The sequence below is a fragment of the Acomys russatus genome, chromosome 17, assembly GCF_903995435.1.
Source record: "Acomys russatus chromosome 17, mAcoRus1.1, whole genome shotgun sequence".
Taxonomy (NCBI): domain Eukaryota; kingdom Metazoa; phylum Chordata; class Mammalia; order Rodentia; family Muridae; genus Acomys; species Acomys russatus.
The window spans coordinates 52,703,604-52,728,892 of NC_067153.1; the positions used below are offsets into that span (position 1 = coordinate 52,703,604).

The 25,289-nt window shown below is 41.2% G+C and overlaps 1 protein-coding gene and 1 non-coding gene across 4 annotated transcripts in view; one reads left to right on the forward strand and one right to left on the reverse strand.

Annotated features, from left to right (window-relative positions):
• The window catches only part of Cpne8 (copine 8), a 174,294-nt gene that overhangs the window by 38,877 nt on the left and 110,128 nt on the right, over nucleotides 1–25,289 (reverse strand). For 2 of the 3 annotated variants that reach the window (XM_051160226.1, XM_051160227.1), the window contains 3 exons: nucleotides 19,775–19,850; nucleotides 9,526–9,579; nucleotides 8,475–8,536 (listed from right to left, as the gene is read on the reverse strand). In XM_051160226.1, coding sequence (XP_051016183.1) covers nucleotides 8,475–8,536; nucleotides 9,526–9,579; nucleotides 19,775–19,850 — 192 coding nt within the window. Of the gene's footprint in view, nucleotides 1–8,474; nucleotides 8,537–8,647; nucleotides 8,749–9,525; nucleotides 9,580–19,774; nucleotides 19,851–25,289 lie in introns of those variants that run through there. The other variant, XM_051160228.1, reaches the window with a different exon arrangement.
• On the forward strand, nucleotides 11,182–11,315 carry LOC127201891 (small nucleolar RNA SNORA17). The gene has a single exon (XR_007832234.1). It is a non-coding gene; the product is annotated as a small nucleolar RNA SNORA17 (small nucleolar RNA).

Here is a 25,289-nt window from a genome sequence, read left to right on the forward strand (position 1 = left end):
GAGGCCAGCCTGGTCTACAAAGCAAGTCCAGGGTAGCCGAGGCTACACCGAGAAACCCTGTCTTGAAAAAAAATTAGAGACTAAAAAGAAAAAGGAAAAATGAGAACGGCTCATGAGGAGTGACTTAGAGAGAGAAGGAAGGAAGGAGGGAGGGAGGGAGGGAGGGAGGGAGAGAGAGGGAGAGAGAGAGAGACAGAGAGAGAGAGAGAGAGAGAGAGAGAGAGAGAGAGAGAGAGAGAGAGAGGTCTGACAGGCCAGTTATTTAGTCTACAGAGCATTTAAAGGTCCAGGATCCTGTAAGACAGAGTATAAACGACTGGTGCGCTTAGCACTAAATAGGAAATAAGGCAATTATGCTAATCATGGATTAACAGAGACACTGAAGGAATCCTTGATGTATATTGATGATGGGATTTGACTAATTCCTCCTTTCCATGGACTCTCTTCCATCACTGGCTTTGCCTCATCAGCGTGTTCAGATTAGAAACGCCTGACTACTCAGGTCACATGTTGATAGTGATGGGCTGCCTACTATTATCTTAAAAAGATAATGTCAAAATAAAACAAAACAAAAATACTCTAAAGTTCAACAGTCATCTTCCAGTTGCCAAGAGCTGTGTGGTGTGATAGAAAGACCCAGAAGCAAAGGAGAAGCCAGCTTTGAACTCATCAGGCGTCCTGCCAACATTGCTTTACTAAACAAGAAAGCACCCAGCATTTTACGAGCGAATCCATTCCCACTGCGTCTGAGTGCATGCATGCATATTATGGTGTATGCTTCTTATGACAACAGTCATATTTCTGCATGCTTAGAAAATATTAATGAATCCACTTCCCAAAGGAAGATGGTTGGCGCTAGGCTGGAAAGCAGATTTCTTGAAGACTTTGATTAATGATTTTTTTTTCCTTTAAGCTAAACAATGCTGTCAATAACTGCACTACATTCTCCGTTCTTTATCGGTGCCTAGAGCTTAATTTCAGAGACAAAGGATCAAACATGAGTCCATACAAGACAGCGCCTGATAGAATAGCCACACAAGGAGAGCGTTTACATTTTTGAAATGTTGCACTCAGGGATTTTGTTTTAGAAACAGGTAAAGAAAAGGTGAGATCTCAAGAAATGCATGCTGTGGTCCAGTTCTGGAATAGAAAACAAAGCTGCCTGCCAAAGCGTGCACGTTGGCATTAACATCACACACGCTCTAGCTCTGCGAGGGCATACACTTGACAAGTGTCCCTGTTTTATTTTGCCACCTTTTTGAAGCTGTGAAAGTCGGAAACATCTGCGAGCAGGATCGGCAAATGAAAGAGAGCTGTGCACATGACCCGGCGTGGTGGCCTCTCAGAGTTTTACAGCCGTTACTGTGAACTAGCTATCACAAGTGAACGTGGGCACATTCGAGACAGTTTGCATTTACTCCCCAATTTAAAGCCTGTTCAGTTGCCCAAGCTAAACATTATGAATCCCCACAGTAGACTACCCCAGGCCTAGTTAAATTACTTTTGATAAACATAGACTCATATTCTGTGGCTGTTGGAATCTAGACCCACCCATCCCCAGCAGCCTTCTCATTCTAGCTGTGAGGCCACAAGGACCATGGTTCTGCCCTCTTAACTGACAACCAGAAAATTGTCTGACTGAGGCAGGGCTCCATCTTTATTTTTTATTTTTTTTAAAAAGATTTATTTATTTATTATTTATACAGTATTCTGCCCACATATGTGCCTGAACACTAGAAGAGGGCACCAGATCTCATTGTAGATGGTTATGAGCCATCATGTGGTTGCTGGGAATTGAACTCATGACCTTTGGAAGAGCAGTCAGTGCTCTTAACTCCTGAGCCATCTCTCCAGTCCCCGTGCTCCATCTTTATAACCTCTGCTTTGCTTTGGTGGCCGGGGAGAGCTGACAGAGATGACAGACTGACTGCTCTTCCAGAGGACCCAGATTTAGTTCCCAGCACCCACAAGGCAGCTTACAATTGTCTGTTGCTCCCCCCAACCCCCATTCCAGGGAGATCCAGTTCCCTCTTCCGTCTTCTGGAGGCACCAGGCTTATATGGGAGGTGCAGACACTTGTTCATACACATAGAGTTGAGAACTGCTTCTAATGTTCTAGTCATGACCAGCCAGATGAGAACAGGTTTTCATACAAATGCAAATTCAAATGTCCCCTGGGAAGGCCATTACTTCACCTTTGAACATCTTCCTCATAAGAGCATGGTGCCTTTCTGGTACCCACCTCTGAAAGGCGCTGGCCGAGTATTACAGTTTTTAGTCTCCCAATCACTGACTCTGGTTCTGCCAGAGACTCGAAGGCCTTTGCTCAGTATTTGACCTCTCATCCTAGACTTGCTTTTCGCCACTTCAGCTGCTATGGACTGAGCCAGCTCAATCCAAGACAACATTAAAATTGGTCTGTAACACACGTAGGCTCACTGGGGTTTTTTGTTTTGTTTTGTCTAACTTAAGTTGTTCTAATTGGAATTTAACTATGTCAACTCCATCTTCCCTGGCCCCTTCTCACTCTCAAATGGATAGCCTCTTTTGGATTATTGGTGTTACACGTACATGTTCATAAATATGTAACTATACTTTGGCAAGCCTCCTAAGTGTGGCTTGGGAGTGTCAGATATGACATCTTTGTACTGAATAATGAATTACTAGGCTCATCCCCGGGGGAGGTGACTCCTCTCTCTCAGAAGTCAGCAGACACTTGCAGTTTTTCTGTCTCGGGGGTGAGGCTCTGTGATTTTTCCCTCTCCCGTGGCAGAATCTCTATTGATATTATCATTATTCAGGTCTTGTTTAAGGGGCCATACTGTTATGCTTCCCTGTCATCTGTAGCAGACAGAGACTTCCTGATCCTCCGGCTCTCACGGCCTTTCTACCCCCTCTTTCTTGATGTTAGCTGAGCCTTAAGTGCCAGAGCTATGCCGTAGAACTGTGTTTTAAACACAACACAGGGGCTACAAAGTGTGATTCACAAGACATTGCCTCACCTTCTTTCTAACTAGTAGCTAAAAAACAAATCTCATAAGTAATATAAAAATAAACAGATAAAAATGAATGAGCCTCTGGTCCAAAATACAAGCACTGCATAAAAAAATAAAACAACAAAAAACCAAAAAACCAAAACAAACAAACAAACAAACAAAAAACCCCTATTGGAAATGAAGTAGATGATGGAGAGAAAATTTTCTTTAGTAGAAAAACTTTGAGTTGTCCACCAGAGAGCCTGAATCTCAAAATCATAGCAAGCCTGGTTTCCTGAAAGGCAGCAGAACACTGAGGACCTGTGTGCGGCTGAACAAGTCTGCAAACCACAGAGCAGACTCCTCAGAAGCCCAGCTTCTCGGGTGGGGGTGGGGGGTGGTAGTGTTCACACTAATCCTTTCCTCTCAGGAGGGACCATTCTTCTTGCTCTGTCTCAAGATTTGTTTTTCTTTAATCCTCTCCAACGCTGTATTTGTGGTGAGTGTACAGGGTCAAGCAATGAGCTATCAGCGGGGGATGAACTGCTGCAGTGAACTTCAAAACAGCACCTCTGTGATCTCTTCAGCCACAGCCTGCATGGTGGCATCAACACACGCATCAGGCACTGGAGAGCAGAGCTTCTGCCCGCTTCTGCCACTTGCCCTTGGTTAGCCCTTGTTCTCTCTCTGTCTTCCCTCCCTGACTTCTAATTGCTCTCCAGAGTGAAGCTCTTCAGCTGTCCTTTCAAATACAGGATTGCAAGCTCCTCTTCAGAAGTTCCTGTACTTCAAAGAGAATCCTCCTTTAGAGAGGAGGTGGCTGACCCCCAATTAGCAGGAGAAGCTACGCAGTGCTCTTGAGAGCCCTCTGCTGGATCCGCCCTCCTTTTCTTTCCTCTTCAGTTTGCATGGCTGTTGGAAGTCTTATGTACATGACTGAGAAACTGTCTAACATTAACCTTCCTCTTTTTTTTTTTTTCTTTCCAAGACAGGGTTTCTCTGTGTAGTCTTGGCTGTCATGGACTGACTTTGTAGACCAGGCTGGCCTTGAACTCACAGAGATCTGCTTGCCTCTGCCTCCCAAGTGCTGGGATTACAGGCGTGAGCCACCACATGGCCAGCCTGGCATCATTTCTTATGATGAAACACTTCTGCCTTCTCCCTGAAGACTGGTCATGCTGTCTGCAGATGGACAGGCTAAGGGTGAAAGACAACGCAAAGTGCGAGGCTGGAAATATCTATTTCTTCACTTCCAAGCCTATGCCATTTTTATTTTGTTAACTTTGAATATTTTACTTTTTAAGTTTGGCATGTGAAGTAGATTTTCATAAGGGATTTTCAAAGATATATATGAAATATATATATTTCTCTCTCCCAACTTTTCCCTTTAAATCTACAGATTTAGAGTCAAGCATTAGTGAAAACTAGTTTCGAGGCTGAGCTTTAACATGTGTAAAGGTCTCTTCCCTAACTGTTGGTTTAGATGAGCTATGAAACTATTCCTTGTGAGTTTAGAGATGGAAGGCTGGCTTTTATTAGCTGTATCTCAGTTCAGAGCTGTATGGCTTAGCTTTCCGCTGCTTTGATGAGTACAAATTACTTGGATGTCCCTATAAGGAACCCTAATTAATTTTAAAAAAAATCCTAGGCGTGCATATTCAAACAAGTAATCAGATTAGATTAGAAAAATATCGCCGCCTGCTCCGGCAAAGCCTGCTCACTTGAGGCAACATTCAAAGTAACCTCATATATTTTATAAAAGTGAGACAAATGTTTTAGTGAATTTTTGAAACTGCTGTAAGTATTTATCCACACGGTCTCTTTTCAATGTTACTCTGTCCCACTCCTTCTCTCAGGACAGGAAGAAAAAGAGCAATTTATGCTCCAATCTTGATATTCCTTCCACTGAGCAGCTTTGGAATCCAAAGTCCTGCAGCAGTGTTTTCTGGTAGGTGCAGAAGCATATTTATACTGTGTGTGTGTGTGTGTGTGTGTGTGTGTGTGTGTGTGTGTGTGTGTGTGTGTATCTCAAGCTTCCTGGGAGTTTTAACATGAAGAAGAGTTGTACATGGTCTAAAATGCATGGTATCCCAAAATTATTAGAGAAATAACAGATGAGCATTTCCGTCTTTCCTCAATCACTGGTGATATTGGGAAGAGACGTCGCCTCTGGCATCTAACCTCTTGTGCCCTGCCTGTATTATAAAGCATATTCCATCACGCATCAGTAATCAGCAAAGGTACAGAACTGGACTTTATATTGCTCTGAGATTTTAAAAGGCAAGCTTACATCTCATTAGCCCATTTTTACTGTCTGAGAAGCCCTGCATACAATCCCAGTGCATCTTTTTATCTATCTGTCTTCTTTTTTGATTATTTATTTATTTATTTTATTTGGTGATGATATAAGACCCAGAGAGCAAAGGTGGAGGCAGGCATTTGTGATGCAGCTAATGGAAATTTGTGCTTAGAATCTGGTCATAGCCTGAAGCACTGACTTATTTTATTGGTTTTAGTGTCACCTGAAATGGAAGTTTTGGAAACTCAGTTATGTCTATGTTTTTGTTTTAACCCAAAGTGCGGGATTTTAGTTTGTCCAACAGCTGATAATTGTCTCGTGGGGGGCATGGTCTTTGCCTGCTAGAGTTAGTTGAAGAAATCCGAGGACTCTGAGGGGAATAAAAACGCGAGCATGCTCATAGGGTTTCAAGTCTTTTCTTGGTAACCTGCTGTCCTTCCTCTGAGTGCCACCAGGTCTCCCCCTCCAGGGGACATGGTCAAATGTGAGGCACCAGAGTATGTGAGAAAGTCATATCCCACTCTCCACTCAACTGTGGAGAATGTTCTGACCATTGGCTAGATCTGGGTAGGGGTTTAAAGTTTACCGCCTGTATTGTCCTTGGCTGGTGCCTTAGTTTGAGAGGGACCCCTGGGCCCATATCTGTCTATCATAATGTTCTACAGTCATAGGCGAGGGGAATAATGGGAAAATGGGAGGGAGGGAAGAATGGGAGGATACAAGGGATGGGATAAACATTGAGATGTAACAAGAATAAATTAATTAAAAAAAAAAAGCGAGCATGCAAGGAGCCAACAGCAGCTTGGGAGAGACTGACAGAGGACTGCCTGCTGTGCTTGCTGCTGACAACTGAGATTGGCCCTGCCCCCAAAAGAACCGACTACCCGACCCAGCTGGAAGAAGTAAAGAGGTCCACGTTCCCTGTCTTCCTCCTTCTGACAATCTTTCTCTCCTCCCCAGGACTGGGGAGTTAGAAAGAAGGTAACGGTGTTTAAGAACCCTAAATAAAGTAGGTTTGTCAAAAGTCAAGGCCCACAGTCAGCTGTGAACACATAGCCTAAAGACAGAGGAGCATTTTCTGTTCTGTGCTGGAGAAGCTTCAGACCAGTGCAGACGTTCCTGGGAAGGTTAGCAAAGTCTGGCTGTAAGGCAGCGGTTCTCGGCCTTCCTAATGCTGCGATCCTTTAATACACATTGTGGTGACCCTCCACAACCATAACATTATTTCCATTGCTACTTCGTAGTTGTAATTTTGCTACTGTTATGAATCATAATGTAAGTATCTGTGTTTTCTGATGGCCTTAGACGACCCGGGTGAATAGGTTGTTGTGAGCTAAATGGGTCGCGACCCATAGCCTGAGAACTGCTCCCGTAAGGTCTGTAAGGAAGCTACCTTCTTTTGATGTCTTCGGTTTAAAATTTCCAACCCTTCAATGAACCTAGAAGAGCGGGAGGAAGATGCAGGGTCCGGCAAGCCTTCGTTTTTCAATGCTTCTCAATAAAGGCTTTTGCAGAGACACGGGATTAACTAAGAGATTAAAATGAGAGTGTATAGCTGCTGAGTGAGAGAAGAGTAGTCATCTTGGGGAGTGAGACTACTAGTAGGTTGTCAGTGCTCCAGTGGGTGGCCCCACTTACATACAGCACTAATTGTACTTCAGGGTTATTAAGTTTCTTTAAAGAAGAAGAAGAAGAAGAAGAAGAAGAAGAAGAAGAAGAAGAAGAAGGAACGAAAGGAAGAAGGAGAAGAAGGAGAAGAAGGAGAAGAAGGAGAAGAAGGAGAAGAAGGAGAAGAAGGAGAGAAGAGAAGAAGGAGAAGAAGGAGAATAAGAGAAAAGGAAAGAAGGAGAGAAGAGAAGAAGCGAAGGAGAAAAGAGAAGAAGACGAAGGAGAAAGGAAGGAGACGAAGAAGGAAAGGCGAAGGCGGGAAGGAAAGGCGAAGGCGAGGCGGAGAGGAAGGAGCAAGGAGAAGGAGAAGAAGAAGAAATGATGTAGGAGGACAAGATGAGGGGAGCATCCAGGAAAAGCTTTGAGGGGAGGGGGTAAGTAGAATTATATGTGATCATATTTCATTGTAAACATGCATGAACTTCTTAAAGGATAAATTCAAAAATAAAAATAATAAAATGGACAGTGACCTATTTAGTTAAGTAAATTTGTAAAAATAGAAAAAAGGGGGACTATTCAGTAAGGGTTGGGGTGGGGTTAAGTTGTTCACACACAGATGTTACTAGTGTGAATTAGTATACCTTTTTAGCAATATAATTTAGACAAAATGAATCGTAAGAACACACCCCACATGATCTTGCAGCATCTCTTCTATGCAGTGAACCTAAAGTGCTTGTTGAAGTGTAGGAAATTCTCTTCACTGAGGTTTTACATTGTAGCCTCATTCTTAATTTAAAAAAAAAAAATGGATTTAATTTAAATAAGTATCTGCCCAGTTTTAGGAAAACTTGACAAAAGCTAGAGTCACCTGAGAGGAGGAAACCTCAGTTAGTAAAAAAAAAAACGTCTTCATATGGCTGAGCTACAGGCAGGCTTGTTGGCATTTTCTTAATTAGTGATTCACAGGAGAGGGCCCATTGTGATGGTACTATGCCTGGGTGGGTGGTCCCAGATTCTTTAAATAAACAGGCTGAGCAAGCCATGGCATGGCTAACAAGCACTCCTCTGTGGTCATCTTTGGATCAGCTGCCCCCTCCAGGTTTAAGTTTCTACCTGGCTACCTTTGTAAACTCTTTCCCACCCAGGCTGCTTTGGGTTATGGTGTATCATAACAGCAATAGAAGCCCTAACTAAGACAGCTTGTATTTCCATGAAGGTCTACAATAAAATACCTACCACCAACATATTCAAAGGTAGAGCCCAGTGTGATGGCTCAGTGGGTAAATGTGCCTGCTGCTAAGCCTAAGGACCCAAATTCAATCTTTGGAGTCCACAGCGTGAAAGCACAGAGCTAATTATTGCAAGGTATTCCCTAAGTTCCTCCATCAGGCTTTATGGCATCTATGCACTGTCCCAGTGCTAAAATTAAACACATTACATATACATACAAATGTATGTATGTATGTATGTATGTATGTATGTATGTATGTATGTATGTATAATATTCAAAGGTGGTCATCAATTGCTTTCATGGCCATGGGAACAATCTACACACAAAGAAATGCTGTGCAGGCTTTTACAGGATGACTTACCCTCCTTTAATATAGTCCAGGAAGGAGACTTCTGTTTCCACTAAGAAAGACAGTAAGGTTACCTGGAGAGAGAGAGGAGGGCAGAGAGAGAGGAGAGAGAGAGAGAGAGAGAGAGAGAGAGAGAGAGAGAGAGAGAGAGAGAGAGAGAGAGAGAGAGAATGAATACATATTACCTGTCAGTATTAACTGTAATCCCAACATCCCAACATGGAATGGACACAGAGTTTCCTATTAAAGAGAATATGATATTCCCCAGCATTCTAAAAATATCTACAGACATTATTTATTAAAATCTGCTAGGATGTGCATTTGACATTATCAGAAGGGAAGAGATGAAAGACAGCACTAATTATCTTAAGTCCTTTCTGTGACTGTGAGGAACAGTGTGGAAGTCATCTGCAGGGACACTATGCTGTTCCCTCCTGTAGATTAGGAAAATTTTAAAAAAAAATCTAGAAAGCAGTTAAAGCTACATGTGGACTCACAAAGCTGAGCTGTGCAAGAAATAGTCATTGTTACTGTGTTTTTATAAGGCCATCTAGTATTTGAAATACTATGATTAATACAGAACTGTAGGTGTAAACTTTAATCCGAAAATAGGGTGGTCTTGGTGTGTGTGTGTGTGTGTGTGTGTGTGTGTGTGTGTGTGTGTGTGTGTGTGTAATATTCGTCTTGCCCTCTACTCCTGCCCTGACCTCCCCAGCGTCCCCATAGCTGATTTTTGATATTCCATCAGTGAGAGCATTTCCCACATCAGGCTTAGGAGTCACTGAAGAAGGTAGCCACTCTGAATTTGGCCTTTGCCAGATTCATTGCACTGAATTCTACTGAGTAGAGTTCAGAACAGCAAGTCAGCCTACCTTGGAAGAAGCCACCAGCAAATCCTGCCACTGCCACCATCTGTTCTCCAGGACCACCCTCCCTGGGAAGGTAATGCTCCCCGCATATGCCTTTGCAAAAATTCCTTTCTGAGATGGTTTTTAGCATGCTCCAGACTTTAAGTCATTTCTAATCCAAGTCTTTAGTAAGTATAATTAAAAATATGACTTACTGTTCCTGAATTAGTGTATTTTTTCTTTTTTCCTTTCTTTTTGGGATTCACCACCTTGAAAAGCAAATAAAACAATTATAATGTTAGGCTTACTCAGATTGAAAACATGTGTATTCCAGCTTGCCACATTCAATTCTTGCACACTCACGGGACAGCCCCTTTACTGTGACCCTTGGGTAGTGACTTGGTCAACTTCTCTGCTAAACTCTGAAGTCATTTTTTTAAGTCTTTTGTTCCTAATATCTTTTGTTTTCAGTTTGTTTTGATTATCCTTAATCATGTACGTATATATAATATATATAATTTTATAAGGATCTATTTTAGCTTTTATATAATGTATTTGTGTGTGTGTGTATGTGAGTGTGAGTATGTTTGTGTGTTCTAGTGAATATATGTGAGGGTGTGTATGGGTGGGTATCTGCCATGTGCTTTTAGATGCTGTAGAAAAAGTTCCCAGAAAAAAGCTGCACCCTCCTGCATGGCAGATTAACCGATTAGAACTTCGATGATAATGGAGAAATTGTGTCAGGGCAAGACCGTGCAGAGGTTCCTCCACCTTGTATTCTTGCCAAGGCCATCAGGTTTAACTAGAATTTCATCTCCTTGATAGATAGATAATCCTGTGGATTCTGAGGCCAAGATGCTCCAGGTAAGAGTTGCTGTTACATTGTTTGCAAGGAGCCCTGTAGCTGCCAAGTGAGATGCTAGGCATTTGAAAGCAAGATATAGTCCTTGCCTTCAAACACCCTGTGCTCTGGACACTTGAGGCCACACCTGGGTCCCTAAATGTCTGGGTGTAGTCCAAGCAGGCTGGAATACAGACTTTCAATTGGCTGCAGGTCCACAGCCGAACTATCTAGTTGAACCAACAGATGTTTATTGGCTTCCACTAAACCATACCTACAGCTTTGTGACTATTAGCTAAATCATTTGGTATTATGAATAAAGCACTATTTATCCTTCGCAATGTGTCAACTTCTCAGACCTCTTCCTTCTAGTAATGACAAAGCTAAGAGTTCCATCAGCAGTGGCTGAAGCCTATAATGACAATGTCTTCCATTGCCTATCACTTCTCCGAGGCTTCCACCAATACATTTTCTTTTTGCTGTATACTCAAACTTTATTTTTAGTAATAGGTTTTTTTTGTTACTAAACTTAATATTATTCAGCGAGCCAACCTGCAATAGTGGATTTTAGTATGTTGTGGGAGGCCCAATACAATGCAATTAATAAAAATAACTTTATTTACAGAATTGTATGCATCTATTATTTAACATTAGCACTGACCTCAGGCCTGCCAAAGCATTCTTTTTTTGTCTTCATTATGACTTTCTTTGTTATGATAAAAGCTTCATGAGATGTCTTCCACTTTAGAGAACAGAATCTAAGGCAAGCTAGATCTATGTTAAAGGGCCATAGTCACTTATACTTGGCTTCAGAATCTATTATTTCTTTTTACTTTGAGGTGAGAGATATACCCTTGAAATGAGAGTGCTCAGAGAGACAGGAAGAGGGTAGGGGATGCCTTAGAGCTGGAGTTAAAGGCAGTTGTGGGTTTAGGAAATAGAACTCAAGTCTTCTGGAAGAGCAGCAAGTGCTCTTAACCACTGACCTGTAACTACATATTTCTGGAAGACCTTTAATATTAAAGTATCTTCTGCCCCTAGAAGCATTGCAGATGTGGCTGCTGTGTCACATGCGTATCAGTAGGTGGCAGAGAGGAGAGAGGCTCTGACATAGGAATGGTTAGTAGAATAACATTCCCTGAAAAAGAGTAAGAGCCTGAGATGATCACCAGTTTGGTGCCAAGGGATGAGGATAGGGGGCTAGCCTGAGGCAACCATTAGTCTGACACCATACAAGCCCTGACAAGCCCAGGACCAGAAGCGGGCTGGAAAAAAAACAAATTATCTAAATAATGATAATTTCCTCAAAAAGAATAATAAATTGCAACTCAATGGTGGTCAGGCATAGCTGAGGAAGATGAGACAGGGGGATTGTGAAATTGATGCCAGTCTGCGTTACAAAAGGGGAGAACCTGTCATAAAAAAAAAAGAAAGAAAGAAAGAAAGAAAAGTGAAAAGGAAAGGAAGGAAAAGAAAGAAGAAAAGAAAGGAAATTATAGATTACTAAAGACAAGTATATGGAAAGACCTAACTTGCCCTTTATTAAACCATTAACATTATATTACCTCATGGGTGAGTGTTAGCCATATCAACCAAGCTACTGTAGATGTCATCAATCACTCTCTCTCTCTCTCTCTCTCTCTCTCTCTCTCTCTCTCTCTCTCTCTCTCTCTCTCTCTCACACACACACACACACACACACACACACACACTACACAATAGCTGGTGAGGATAGACTTGTGGACATATTGTGGCAGGAAGACTGGAGCAAAATTAAAATAAAGAAGCAGCGAGAGACAGGAAACCCTTCCCCAGCTGCTTCATACAGCAAAGGGTTTGCGCTCAGGCCAATTTGTAGAGAAAGATCCAAAGTTCTTCTCCACTTGGGCTTTCATCCAGGACAGCGGTTCTCAACCTCCCTAACGCTGCAACCCTTTCATACGGTTCCTCACGCTGTGGTGACACCCTCCCCACCCACCATAAAATTATTTTTTGTTTCTACTTCATAACTATAATTTTGCTATAGTTATAAATCACGATGTAAACGTATGATATCTACCGAGAGCCACAGGTTGAAAAACTGCTGATCTAAGGACTAAACCCTGTGTGAGAAAAGCATTCAATATACAAACAGGGGTGGCCAAAGCTGAGGAGAAAAAATGCCTGTTCTATAAAGGCATATTCTACCCAGGAAGCCCTTCTTGGACTCTTCCTCTCACCTCATTAGTCCAATCTAATAATGTGTTTACTAAAACTCTGCTAAATTTCCCTTTCAAATGAAAAATATATCAATATAATTGAAAGAATAAAGTTCAAAATCTTGTTTGGTTAAAGTATGCCTTATGCACAGTTATGCATACAGTCCATCTGTCCACACATGCTGGTCTGTTTTAACATTATGTACTTAGTAATAATCTGACTTATAAATAAATGTTTATGTAAACTAAAATTGACAGCTTGGCCCAGCTTCATTTTGTTCACAGTAAAACTAAAATTTAAAAACAAAATAATGATTCTTTAAACAGAGATGGCTAATGGTCCTGAATCTTTCTTTGGAACAACTAACACGAGCTTTTAAATTTAAAATATTTAAATAGGCTTTTAAGGACAAGACATAGATAATCATACAATTCCCGAGTCAAAATAGGATCACCTTGATCTTAATCCCAATTATGGTTCTACAACATGGTCCCTGTTTCTTGAGGGTGTAAATTAACTTTAAGAAATGACTGCGTCTACTCTAGGACACATTTTCCCGTTGGACAACTGCTCTCTCTTGGGATAAGAATGACCTATATCTACGCTTTTAAGTGTGTTTCATAGGTAAATAAAGGTATGTGTAGACACAAGCATGCTAAGGATTTTAAAGATGACGTTGTGGCCCCTTTACAAGCAAACAAATGGGTTTTCAAGATCTGATGCAAGGCTTTTGTCTTAACCTTCTAAGTTAAATGACTATAATGACTATCAGCAGTGTTCTTCTAACTGTGATGGTCTAATATGATCACAGCAGAACTTATTAAATATTAATGCTTTTTTTTTTTTTTACAGAAGAGGAGCTGAACAGGCCATCTCAGCTATATATGTGTGTGTGTGTGTGTGTGTGTGTGTGTGTGTGTGTGTGTGTGTTCATACACATATATTATACATAAAGTCTATTTGACTATAAAATGTCCTCATACTTACTGAATAAAGACTTTAAGTGTGACTGCCTCTAGGCCACCCACACTCCCATCCATAACCCCATAACCCCTTACCAATGCCTTGCAAGCAAACCCAGTAAACTCATTCGTTCTGCAGGGTGAACGTTCATTTGTCACTGTGACTATATGAGAGATTGCTTAGTCTCCCTTCCTCCAGGGGGAAAATTCTCACAGCAAATAGTGAATTCATTTGTTAGTACTATTATGTCTCTGGGCCTTAAAAAAGAGAAGTGCTACAAAGATGTAAAGATGAAACCTGTTTCAGTAAAGAAGGATTTATGTGTGAATATTAGGATGGATGGATATGTTCAGAATGAGGAAAAACTAAAAAGCTTGTGCATGCTATTAAGGTCTGAGTAAGTTATTTAAGGAACATAAAGAAGAAACTTAGAGATAATAATATGATATTAAGGTTTCTAAGGCTTACGATCAATAATTACAAAAACTGGCTAAAATGCACATTGGTCAAAGTTTATTTCGGAGTATTTGGCCCTTCAAATATTATACAATAATGAAAATTACAGGACTAGTGTACTGATCTTCTGGGTGTTTAGTAACAATATTTGGAGGCTAATCTAATGTGATCAGAGGAAATAAAAAGAAAACCATTTTCCCCCTTTTCCCTCCATGGTCATTAAGGCTCCAGGAACCGACTGTGGGCCATCTTAAGAACTGTTCTGTATCTGTGGAGAGTCTCTAGTCCTCTTGTTCTGGAAACCCATGGAACACTTCCTCCAAATTATTTAAAGAACCCAAAACTAAGCAATATTTGGAAAATCAGGGAATGACATACAAATCAAACAACAATAATAAATAATTTCAACATTTTGAAAGCTTGTGTGTCATCACTGTTGTGTATAAAACCATCTGTTTGGCGTTCACTGTTTAATGCACTTAGGAGAAAAGCATTTTCCTTGGTTTTAGAAAATAGAGAAGAATCCCAGTCCACTTTAGAGAGATGTCAGTCACATTCATCTCCTCAGCCACTAGGACAATCATGATCAACTTTAGTCACAGAGAGATGAGCTCAGGTAATGTAATTTCATGATTGCCTTACATGGAGATTTGTCATTTAATCACATAAGGAAGGTCTGACTCTAAGAAAATACTTGGAATTGTATGTGAACAGGATCACATTACGTCAGACACTGAAATGGACTAGAGAAGAAGCTCATTTAAAATGTGGAATAAGAAACTAGAAAAGAATTATAACCATTTTTTTTAAAGAATCTAGAAAAAATGAAGACTTGCTCCAAAATTGAGGCTCATTCATTCAAGGAATTTCACTGTGTATCCCTTCTCAGTCTCATCTTTCTCAACTCAGTAGCACAGAAAAGTCATCCTTGCAAATAGAGCAGTAGAGCAAAACAGAAGTCTAAAAGCCACTGACCAGATAGACCATGGTTCACCAGAAGGCGTTATTTACAAAGAATTAGCTTTTAACAGACTTGTCTAAAAGCTTCATTAAACAATGTTTGACTTGTCTTCATCTGACCAAATTCAAAGCTTTAGTGTTGCAGGGTATTTGATCGTGTTGTGAATCCTGAGCTTGTTAACTGTAAAAACCTATTTCTTGTTTGGTGTGGCTCAGCCCTAAGACACACTTTTAACCGCAGAGCTTTCTGTTTACTGTAAACAGGTGGTTATGGTATGGCTCAACCCTAGCACACACCTTTAATTGAAGAGCTTTCTGTAACCAATAGCTAAATATAGTTAATCCTAGATCAAGAGGTGGAACAAGAAACCAGAGATTAAACAGAAAGGAGGGACATTGAGAGAAGGGTATTTAAGACAGCAAAGAGAAGAAAGGACTTTTGGCTTTTGGTTTTCCCTTCTGGGACGTGAGCTGAGTAGGAAGGTCAGCTGGGTGCTTTCTCTGCCTCTCTGAGCTAATAGGTTTTCACCCCAGCATCTGGTTCCTGAGTCTTCATTGGTTAAAAAAAAAATGAGTGATTTGGGATTTTCTCTCTTTAGAACAACACTTGAGATCTGGGAAAAGATTTCTCTCTAGGACATTTATTGAGGATGGTCAGTGGCCCCTGGAGATCTGCCAAAGGTAAGAAAAAAGACTTTCCTATCCAGCTGATGTGAAATCCAAGAGGGATGATCTGAAATATGAGATGTCTTTAGAGAGATTTATTTTAAGTTTTAAAATTTATTATTTTATTATGTGTCCTCATGTATGTGTATGTGTGTGTGTGTGTGTGTGTGTGTGCGCACTTGTGAGTGCTGTTGCCCAGAGTTCACCCCTACAGCTGGAGTTGAAAGTAGCTGTGAGCTGCGTGATGTGGGTGCCAGGAACTTAACTTGGATCCTCTGTGAGAACAGAATACATTGTCTCTCTTTTTTTTTTTTCAAGACAGGGTTTCTCTGTGTAGCCTTGGCTGTGCTGGACTTGCTTATGTAGACCAAGCTGGCCTCAAACTCACAGAGATCCACCTGCCTCTGCCTCCCAAGTGCCACCACTGCCTGACTCAGAATACACTCTTACTGGCAGAGCTCTCTCTCCGGACTGGAGCGGGTCGAAGGCAGCCAGGTAGCACAGCTCTGTGACCTGATAGGCATCACATGTGCTGCCTGCCATACTCTCCCACGAAGTGGGAAAAGAAGGATAGGGAAGTAAGGGCCCAGGGAGGAGCCTAAGTAGGCCACAGTGAAGGCACAGCAGGGGGGAGGGTCTACCTCATCTCATTTTTTAAGTGTGTGTGTGTGTGTGTGTGTGTGTGTGTGTGTGTGTGTGTGTGTTTGGTTTTTGTTTTTCCCCCCCAAGAGGTGAAATCATTCACTGATTTTTGTTTGTTTGTTGTTGTTGTTGTTTTGGTTGGTTGCTTGGTTTTGGTTTTTTGTTTTCTGGTATAGTTTGAAGACGTGGGGCTACTGAATTAGGAAAGGGTGCGCCTGTCTCGGGGTAACCATCTACAGAGGGGGCTAAAAACAATACAAAATGAATGTAACTGCAGTTTGGAGTCTCAGTCAGGCATTTATGTTTAGAATATTTTCAATTGCATCTGCTCCCATGTCTCTAGGAGAACAGTTTCCTGCAAACCCACTCCCTGCTTCTTGCCTCGTTAGGACTGTGATGTCTCTGGTAGTAGCAGTCCATTTTCCCAACAATTTTGATAATGTTCTGTGAAAGATGGGAAATTTGAGTATGTGCTGTATATGGCACAGAATCTGTGAATTGGTGGAAGGTCATGAGGGTTTGACTATCTTGTGTGATGTCAAAAAAAACAAAAACAAAAAACAAAAACAAAAACAAAAAACCAAAACCAAACTTGTTTCCAAGTTTGAGGCTAAGAGATCACTAGGATACCTTCAAAAAGAAATAAGATGTGGCTCTTCAGGGGAGTTTTGTTACCTGAGCACAATTCTTGACTTCAAAATTTGGCTGATGCCATGAAACATTTATAATCCTAATTCTTGGGAGGCTGAGGCAGGGGGATTGCCATAATGTCATGTCAATCTAGGTAACAGAGTGAGGCCCTGGAGAGAGAGAGAGAGAGAGAGAGAGAGAGAGAGAGAGAGAGAGAGAGAGAGAGAGACAGAGAGAGAGAGAGAGAGAGAGACAGAGACAGAGAGAGACAGAGACAGAGACAGAGACAGAGACAGACAGCGACAAAGAAATAAAAACAAACTAAGAACAGCCCCTCAAAGGAAAATACACTATTAGGAGAAATATGCTCAGGAAGGGTGTGTGGATATTCACCTGAACAAGAAAGATGAGAAAGGGCTGATAGCTCAAGAGTCTACTCAGAAAAAAAGAGAAAGCTAAAGCAGTATTTTATAGTATTGGAACATGCTATGTGTTTCCTGATATACACAGTCACCACATTAGCAAAACAAAGATGCCCGTAGCCCACAAAAAGAATTCATGCTTTACAGAGCCAATTGGTCAGAGTTACTAAAGTAACAAGAAACTCTTCTCTCTTCTCTCTGTCTCTCTGACTGCTCTCTGTAGTGTGTGTGTGTGTGTGTGTGTGTGTGTGTGTGTGTGTGTGTCTTTATTGCAGATGGAACTCAGAGGTTTTACATGCTAGGCCAGTCCTTTACCAGTGAGAACATCCCAAGCGTTTGCTTTTTGATACAGTCTACTATACAGAACAAGTTGGATTTGAACTCAAGTCTTCTCTGCCAGCCTTTTGAGTGTCGCCAGGCCCTGATGTCCACTGACACCTTAAAATTATGTGTGCACAATCCGTTGTGTTTAACCTCCTTCAGCCTGATATCTATTTATAGTGTTTCTTTTGTAAAAAGAACATTTACATGGAACGAATGGCATCAACATTCTCCCAGGACAGTTAGTAAGAAAAATCCTGATTCAGCTTTTTTATCATCTCGTCATCTGTCACAGCCAAGCTTCTCATTAAAGCAATCTTCCTTATGTAAGAGAGAGCAGGGACTGGCTGAAACCAATAATTGGAATAGATTTATCAACTAAGGAAACTCAGAACAGTAGATCTCTGCAGCAAATGCCCTGAAAGGGCAAGAAGCATCTGCGTGCTTATGCACTCCTCCTCAGCCTCGAGGTCAGAGAGACTGAGCACTTACATATCCCCAGACGATCTGAGGCTCCTTTAATCACCAGTATAGATTTACTGCCCTTTCCTTGAAAGATTTGACTAGAAAAGAGTACTGCTCAGCCTTCGTCTATAACTAGGCTCCTTGAGCTGAGTTTAGCCTCTCCACAATTTCACAGGTCAGTAAACACACTATCGTTTAGAGCACGAATTAGGGACCATTGCAAACACTGTGTCTGTCTTGCTCTTACACACTGAAGAATTTCATTCATCTCTGTGTGCCCAGAAGGATGCACAGCCCAGTAAAGAGCAGGGACAATATTCTAATAGGCTAATCAATGAAGAATGAGTGGAACAGAACCATTTCGGACCAGGAAGAAGCTAGGAAAAGACAAGCCCTCACTCTGGAAAGAAATCAGCCTTAGTGGCATCCTGGTGGATGACAGGTGCCACTATCTACTAAACACTGAGATATATTTTCTTTTGGGGGGGGGCAGTCATATGCATTAAGTTTAAAAAGTATGGAGAACGATCAGATAACAGTGATCCAGGATCAGCATTGCTAATCCCAGACTTGGTCACTGAGGGCAGAAGCAATTTTGGTATATGTTGTGAACCTGGGGTTCTTTACTGGCTGCACAGTGCCCTGGCACTCCCTTCAGTCTGCCTAAAGGAAAGTGAAAGTGCTCAGAACGTGATGAAGACCATAGCTCACTAATAGCGTGTCAGTAGTAGGAAAATGAATACTTTACTTTCTCTAATTAGTAATTGGTTTATTAAAGGTGCATCGGGAAGCAAAGCATAGCAGCTAAAGCAAACAGCTTAGGATTTGTATATAAAATAAAAATAATAATAAAAAACATTTCCCAAGACATGAACAGGGACAACTCCCGCAGACATGCTAACACAAAAGAGGGAATTCTACCAAAGGCTTGACCCTACAGAAAGAACTACAGGCAGCTAAGGATGCAGAGAACAGGAGAAATAGTCTTCCCCATAGAAGAAAGAGGGCACCAATTCATTATCCAATACCAAATAGTCAGCCCTGAAAATATATCCATACAAGTAACATTATACAGATTGGGAAGGCAGTTTTTGTACATTCAGGCACACACATATACATACATATGTGCATTTACACATACACACACACACACACACACACTCACATACACACACACCCAGGATTAAAGAGCAAGGGAGAGGGCACATGGGAGGAATGAGGAAATGGAAAAGGAAAAATGATGTTAGTTATATTTTAACTTCAAAAAAGCAAGAAAAGGTTTCTCTGGGATAGAGAGAAGGCTTAGTGCTTAAGAGCACTGCTGCTCTTCCAGAGGACCCAGTTCTGTCCAAGCACCCATATTAGGTAGCTCACAACCACCTGTAGCCACAATTCCTGGGGATCTGACAGCCTTTTCAGGCTCTTGCAGGCACACATGCACGCACGCACGCACACACACACACACACACACACACACACACACACACACACACACACTCACAGACATAGGCATACATATAAATTTAAAATAAGTTTTACAAAAAATTCTTCCTAGGCAAAAATCTTAAAAGCTCTAAATAAATAGATCATGTGACTGAAGAGCAAGAATAGAACAGAACCAATTGCCTGCAGCACTTCACAGATTAACCTAAGTGGGGCGGTGAGGGAATGAAGAAAGGATAGACACACAGAATTCATGCAGAAAGAAGTAGACTAATATTAATTAAAGGAACAAATCAGCAAATTGATTAAAGATTATAAATATATTGTGCATATACTCTCTCATGTATGTATGCACTTGCATTTTCTTACTTTACCTATGGCAATTATACTTGGAAAATAGTGTAAAGCACAAACTGCATACCACAGGATGTCAGTAGTGAAAGCCTTGTGTCTTACCTCATAGACGTTGAATTGTGACTGTCCTCTAGAAAGTTCCCGATAGCTTGTTGTAAACTCCCCAATGAAATCATGACTAAAAGTGAAAGGAGAACACGGCATTAGCATTAGCTTTGCTCAATTCTCATTCATATTTCAAAACTTACAAAAGAATAGTTTATTGATTATGAAAAAAATGTTAAATATCTTTAGAAACATAACTTTATAACTTGGCAAATCTGTTGAAAGATGTAAGTTATTGTATAACACATGTTAATTATATTAATATATGATTTCCCTTAATCTAAAATTCATAATCAAAAATCATATTTCATTAATATTAAATATTAAATGACCTACCTGAATTAATACTTGAAACATGAATAATAGCTTTAATAATATTCACATCTTAAACAAATGACAATCTTGTGTTACCCAAATAATTATTTCATCAAGTTTAAAACACTGCTGAGAAATTAGTCACTGTTATCTGCTCCTCATGCAATCATAATTCATCCAAAGAACATGTAAGTTACAGGAAGTGGAGACTTGGTCAAATGACAGAAATCAGAAACACCTGAAAGATGGCCCTCTCACATGCCTGAGGAATACTGCCTTGATTGTGTCGCCTGCGGTGGGAAGACGCAGCCTCATATGCATGATGTCTTTAAGAACAGAACTTGTAGCTCTCTTGAGTGTCGGTGATCCTGCTTAGAACCTAGTCTCTCCCTAGCACAACTTTCAGGTATCTTAAATGGTAACCATGGAGATGAAAGGTTCTGCTCTGATGCTGACAGGTGTCACCCAACGTGTAACACTGAGCGCTCACCGAGCAGTAGTGGCAACGGAGAATGGAGAACTAACACAGACTGGGTGGCTCTACCTGTGCTTGGTTACCCGTTGAAATATCAGTATTCAGATCTTGATCGTTTGTACTCCATTTCTGCCAAATTCAACACTTATCACACACTTGGCAGGGAAAAGTAACGCTTGCTAGTCTCAAGCAGATGCGATTAGGCAGTCCAGACTCAAAGTCAGGAGCAGCTACCTACAGAGAGCCATGTGATGGGGTGGAACACCTGGATCCAAAGGCAGGGCCTGGCTATCAGAACACTCTCAGACATGACCAGACTGAACTCATGTAGAACTGCGATGGAGGTCCCCATTTTGAGCTGGACATATTTGTTACTCTTTACAAAACTGAGCGATAGACAACGGGGACAGCCTGCTCATTCCCAGTGATGGAACCTTATTTTTGAAACCGCTGACCTGGGTAGCTGCTCTGAAAGGTGCCTGCACATTCTAAACTGAAGAGAGAACGTTCTCATTTGCAGAACTTACTACAGAAGGTAGAATCAAATCTGTGATTTCTTTCTAGCAGAATGTAGCCTATGCTGTCCTCTAAAGAACCCTGTTTTCTATCCCTACTACTTGAGCCCAGTGTCCTGATTGGATTATCTGTTGCCTTATATGTATCTCTACGATGTCTCATATTTGTTCAAAACAAGATAGACCATAAGGAAATGAAGCAATGAATACACTGATGAACAGCGAAACAATGAACAGTGAATAAATCATATTGTTCCCCATCTCAATATGATTCACGATAGTTACTTTAGAAAAACCAAAATCATGTGTTGCTGAAATATCCTTGCATTGTAGCAGATAACGTGCATTTAGTTAAAAAAAAAAATCGCATGGCAGCCACTAAGACAGTGTATTCTATATGATAGAAAAGACACATCATCTCACCAATACAGCCCTCAGAGAAATGGCTGAATAAAGTAGAAAACTTATCAAACTGCATAAAAATAGCAGCGAAGTTGCCAAACCTAGATGCAAACAGAAGCGTACCATGGTGTGGAGAGAGATGATCTGATGCGTATAAATGCAGATACGCTTTATCATTCCATCCACATAATGCTTTGCTACCTCAAATTCTGCATGCTAAACTGCACGTACTTTAAGAATATTCACATTGTTTTACATTTACTTTTTAAATATTGGTGTGTGTGTGTTTGTGTGTGTGTGTTTGTGTGTGTGTGTGTGTGTGTGTGTGTGTGTGTGTGTGTATGTAGGCACATGTGCCTGGGTGCTCATGCCTATGGGTGCTTGAAGAGGACATACACGGGCGTGGGGCATCCATCTTTATTCCTCTGAAGTGGTACCTCTCATTGGACCCAGGACTTATGTTTTCTGCATCAGATTGAAGTCAGCAGTGATCCTCCTGCCTCCATCCATCAAACTGGCTGGAATGATAGGTACCTGTGGAATGCCTAGACTGTGACACAGATGCTGGCGTCTAAAGCCTGGTCCTCATGGCTGCACAAGCCCTAGTAACTGCTGAGCCATCTCTGTACCTCTCATGTGCATAAATTGACTGAGCTCCATTTTTTTCTATCTACTATCACAGCATTCTACTAAAATGAAGAGAAAATGGAACTTGCTTGAATAATTTATTTGTTCATTGTGCTCAATATAGTAACATTGAAATATTCCTTCCTACATATAGAAATACGGTGGAAAGTATTGAAACTAAATCACAAGCAACAATTTACTTATGATTCTAATAATAGTGTTTTCACTACTTTCTATCGATCTGATTGTAACTAAATATTTTGTTCTCTGAATGCATTTTCAAAGTAGAGTTTAGGTCAGTGCCCTTTGTATGAGTTACAGCTCTCTGCATGGTTATTGTTCACATTTTTATAATATGTATGAAAAGTTTGAGGTAATTAGATATTTAGAACAAATTATTGACTACCATCACTAGCAATCTCACTGTAGAAACTAGTTTTGAGTCAAGTGCTGAATGAAATGTACACATGGCAATCGTATCTGTGTTCTGTGCCAGTGGAGAGTGGCACACTGCCAGTGTGATCCCTGTTTTTACCTGTCCAGGCATACAGACATCACCTCCCTACATGTACCTTGGATGGTCTCCTTGGCATCAATTACTGGCTTATCTATTGTTTCCTCCAGGAAGCCTCTCCTGGTCCATACCCTCTCAGTTAGCTCTCAGAAACAAAGGCAAGTCTCAAAACACCCAACGTCTCCCTAATTTTGCGTTTCCTACCACATAGTATGTATGCTTATTTACATGCTCCCCCTCTGAGCCTGTATTAGGAAACAGGGACGTTAAAATCTCACCTCAGCATCCCCCATCCATCTACACTACTGTAGGGCACACAGTGGGTACCACGAATAGCACAGTATGCTTGGATTACATCTCTGTCAGTGCCTGGCACACAGCGGGTACTATCAATAGCACAGTGCTCAGATCACTGACACAGCTCATCTGTGATATTACTTTGCCTAGATTATTAGTGATTTTGCCTTATATCAGTCATATGCAGTTCAGCACAACAGGGAAAGTGTCAATTCTATTCATTTTTGAAGCCCTATGCTCTGAACACAACTCTGAGTGTCAATGCTGCACAGGTTATGTGGCTATTCGTTCTCACTGAAGGTCCTCCCTTCTGGGGCCGTTTCAATGGTCTTCATGCTTGCTTTCCCAACTATCATCTAAGAACTGTGTACAGATGCTAACAGCTGGCAGATACATCCCAAACCACCCCATTTATTTCTCTGCCATACTGAAGCTCTGAGTTATGTGTGTGTGTGTGTGTGTGTGTGTGTGTGTGTGTATCTTCATGTAAATGTTAGAAGCAACACAAATTTTTATTTCAAAAGTAAATTTAGATAATTATTTGACTCTCTCCATTAAATACTTATTCTTTAAAAACTTTAATACAGTGCATTCTGATTTTTAGCAATGTAGTTCAAAACATCTCTATATATAGTCAATAAAAAGGGTTTAGTCAAAAATCATTTATAGAGATATATTAAGCTTATGAACTTTAAGTGCTATGTAATATGACATGTTATTTTGAAATTATATCCACAAATAGAGCCTGTGTAGATTCCAGGGTGCTTACTTCTGGAGTCCTTCTATTTAGGGGATAGCACGGTGTGATGGCTTCAGGTTTGTGTCGAAGGGAATTTCAAATGAAGACTTGCATGCAAATTTCATATGAAAAAATACATCCCTACATGTTGAATTCAGTACAAAAACTGTTCCAACTTGTTAAAGTTTGAAGATAAAATGCTCCCCTGCCCCTCGGCAAGCTCATATTTGCTTGTTCCCACGGTGGTGTTCTTGTTTTGGGAGGCTGTGGAACTGTAGGGGGTGAGCTGTGGCCTGGCTCGCAGAGCTGAGTCACACTCTAGTCCCTAGTTCCAGCAGCTTTGTAAGCTGATCCTCTATGACGTGAAGGATTGCTTTCCCACATTCTCCAGAGAGACAGGAGCTGTCCCTAACTGAGCTTCCCAGGAGCTGTCCCTAACTGAGCTTCCCAGAAGCTGTCCCTAACTGAGCTGTCCCAGGAGCTGTCCCACCATGTCTTCCTTGACTAGTGGGTGGAAAGTCTCTAAAACCCACAACCAAATATCTGATTCCTCCTTGTTTCTGTCTCGGTCACTATTATATTTTTCGTGTGAGGGCAGCCTCTGTCTTTGCTTCTTCTTCCTCTGTTTATATTTCCCATTTTTCCCCCTGTCTGACTTGATTTCTGCCAGTGCCAGCAAACATCGTGTAGTCTTTAAAAATAACAAGGGCTTGAAGAGTGAGCAGCCACAGTAATGGCAGACCTTCCCACTCAAGTGTAGGGAACTGGAGACACAGCTGCAGACACTCCTCCTGCATAAACCCGTATTTACAGGATGGCAGGGGTCTTTGTTCCTAGGTGAATGGAACCAAACCATGAGTTCCGTGATGGCAAGTCACATGTGCACTGGGCTCGTGGCTGGCGATGGCTGTCGCAAAGAACTGTCTTAGTACATGCCTAGAATAATCTTTCATCTGCTCCTCGTTTTTTCCTCTAGTCGTAACTCTGACTTTAGTGGTCCTTTGAGTATGTAAGGATGCTTTAGCCTGAGATAACTAACCTCCACTTTCGCTGAATTTGGTAGTTTAGATAAGCTTCAATGTTTGAAAAGTTGGTCTTCAGCTGTTGGTGCTTTTGGGCCTAGGTTTAGAAGGTGTGACCTTGATGGAAGCAGTATGTCACTGGGGGCAGGCATAGAGGCTTCAAAGCCCCATGGCATTTCTAGTGCATTCTCTCCTTTGAGCTTGAGGTTCAAGACATGAGCTCTTAGCTTGTTGCTCCGGATGCCATGCCTTCACTCTACCATCATGGACTCTCACCATGTAGAAGCATATAAACTCCATATTCTAATTGTTGCCATGGCCACGGTGTTTTATCATAGCAACAGAAACACTGACTTTTAAAAGATTATATTTAAAATCTAATAGATTTTGTTGTTTGATTTTTTTTTTTTTTTTTTTTTTTTTTTTTACTTTCTGAAATTCTATTATATACTATCTAGAGCGGCTAAGGAGCCCCAGAATGGCTTGTAAGCACTCCCAGGCTATGTGCTGCTCTGTGTAGCAGTCTGCTGGATAAGCATGATTATTTTCCTTGGAGATGTCAGAGATCAAATCTGAATCTGTGTGCTAGTCGGGCACTCTGCCACA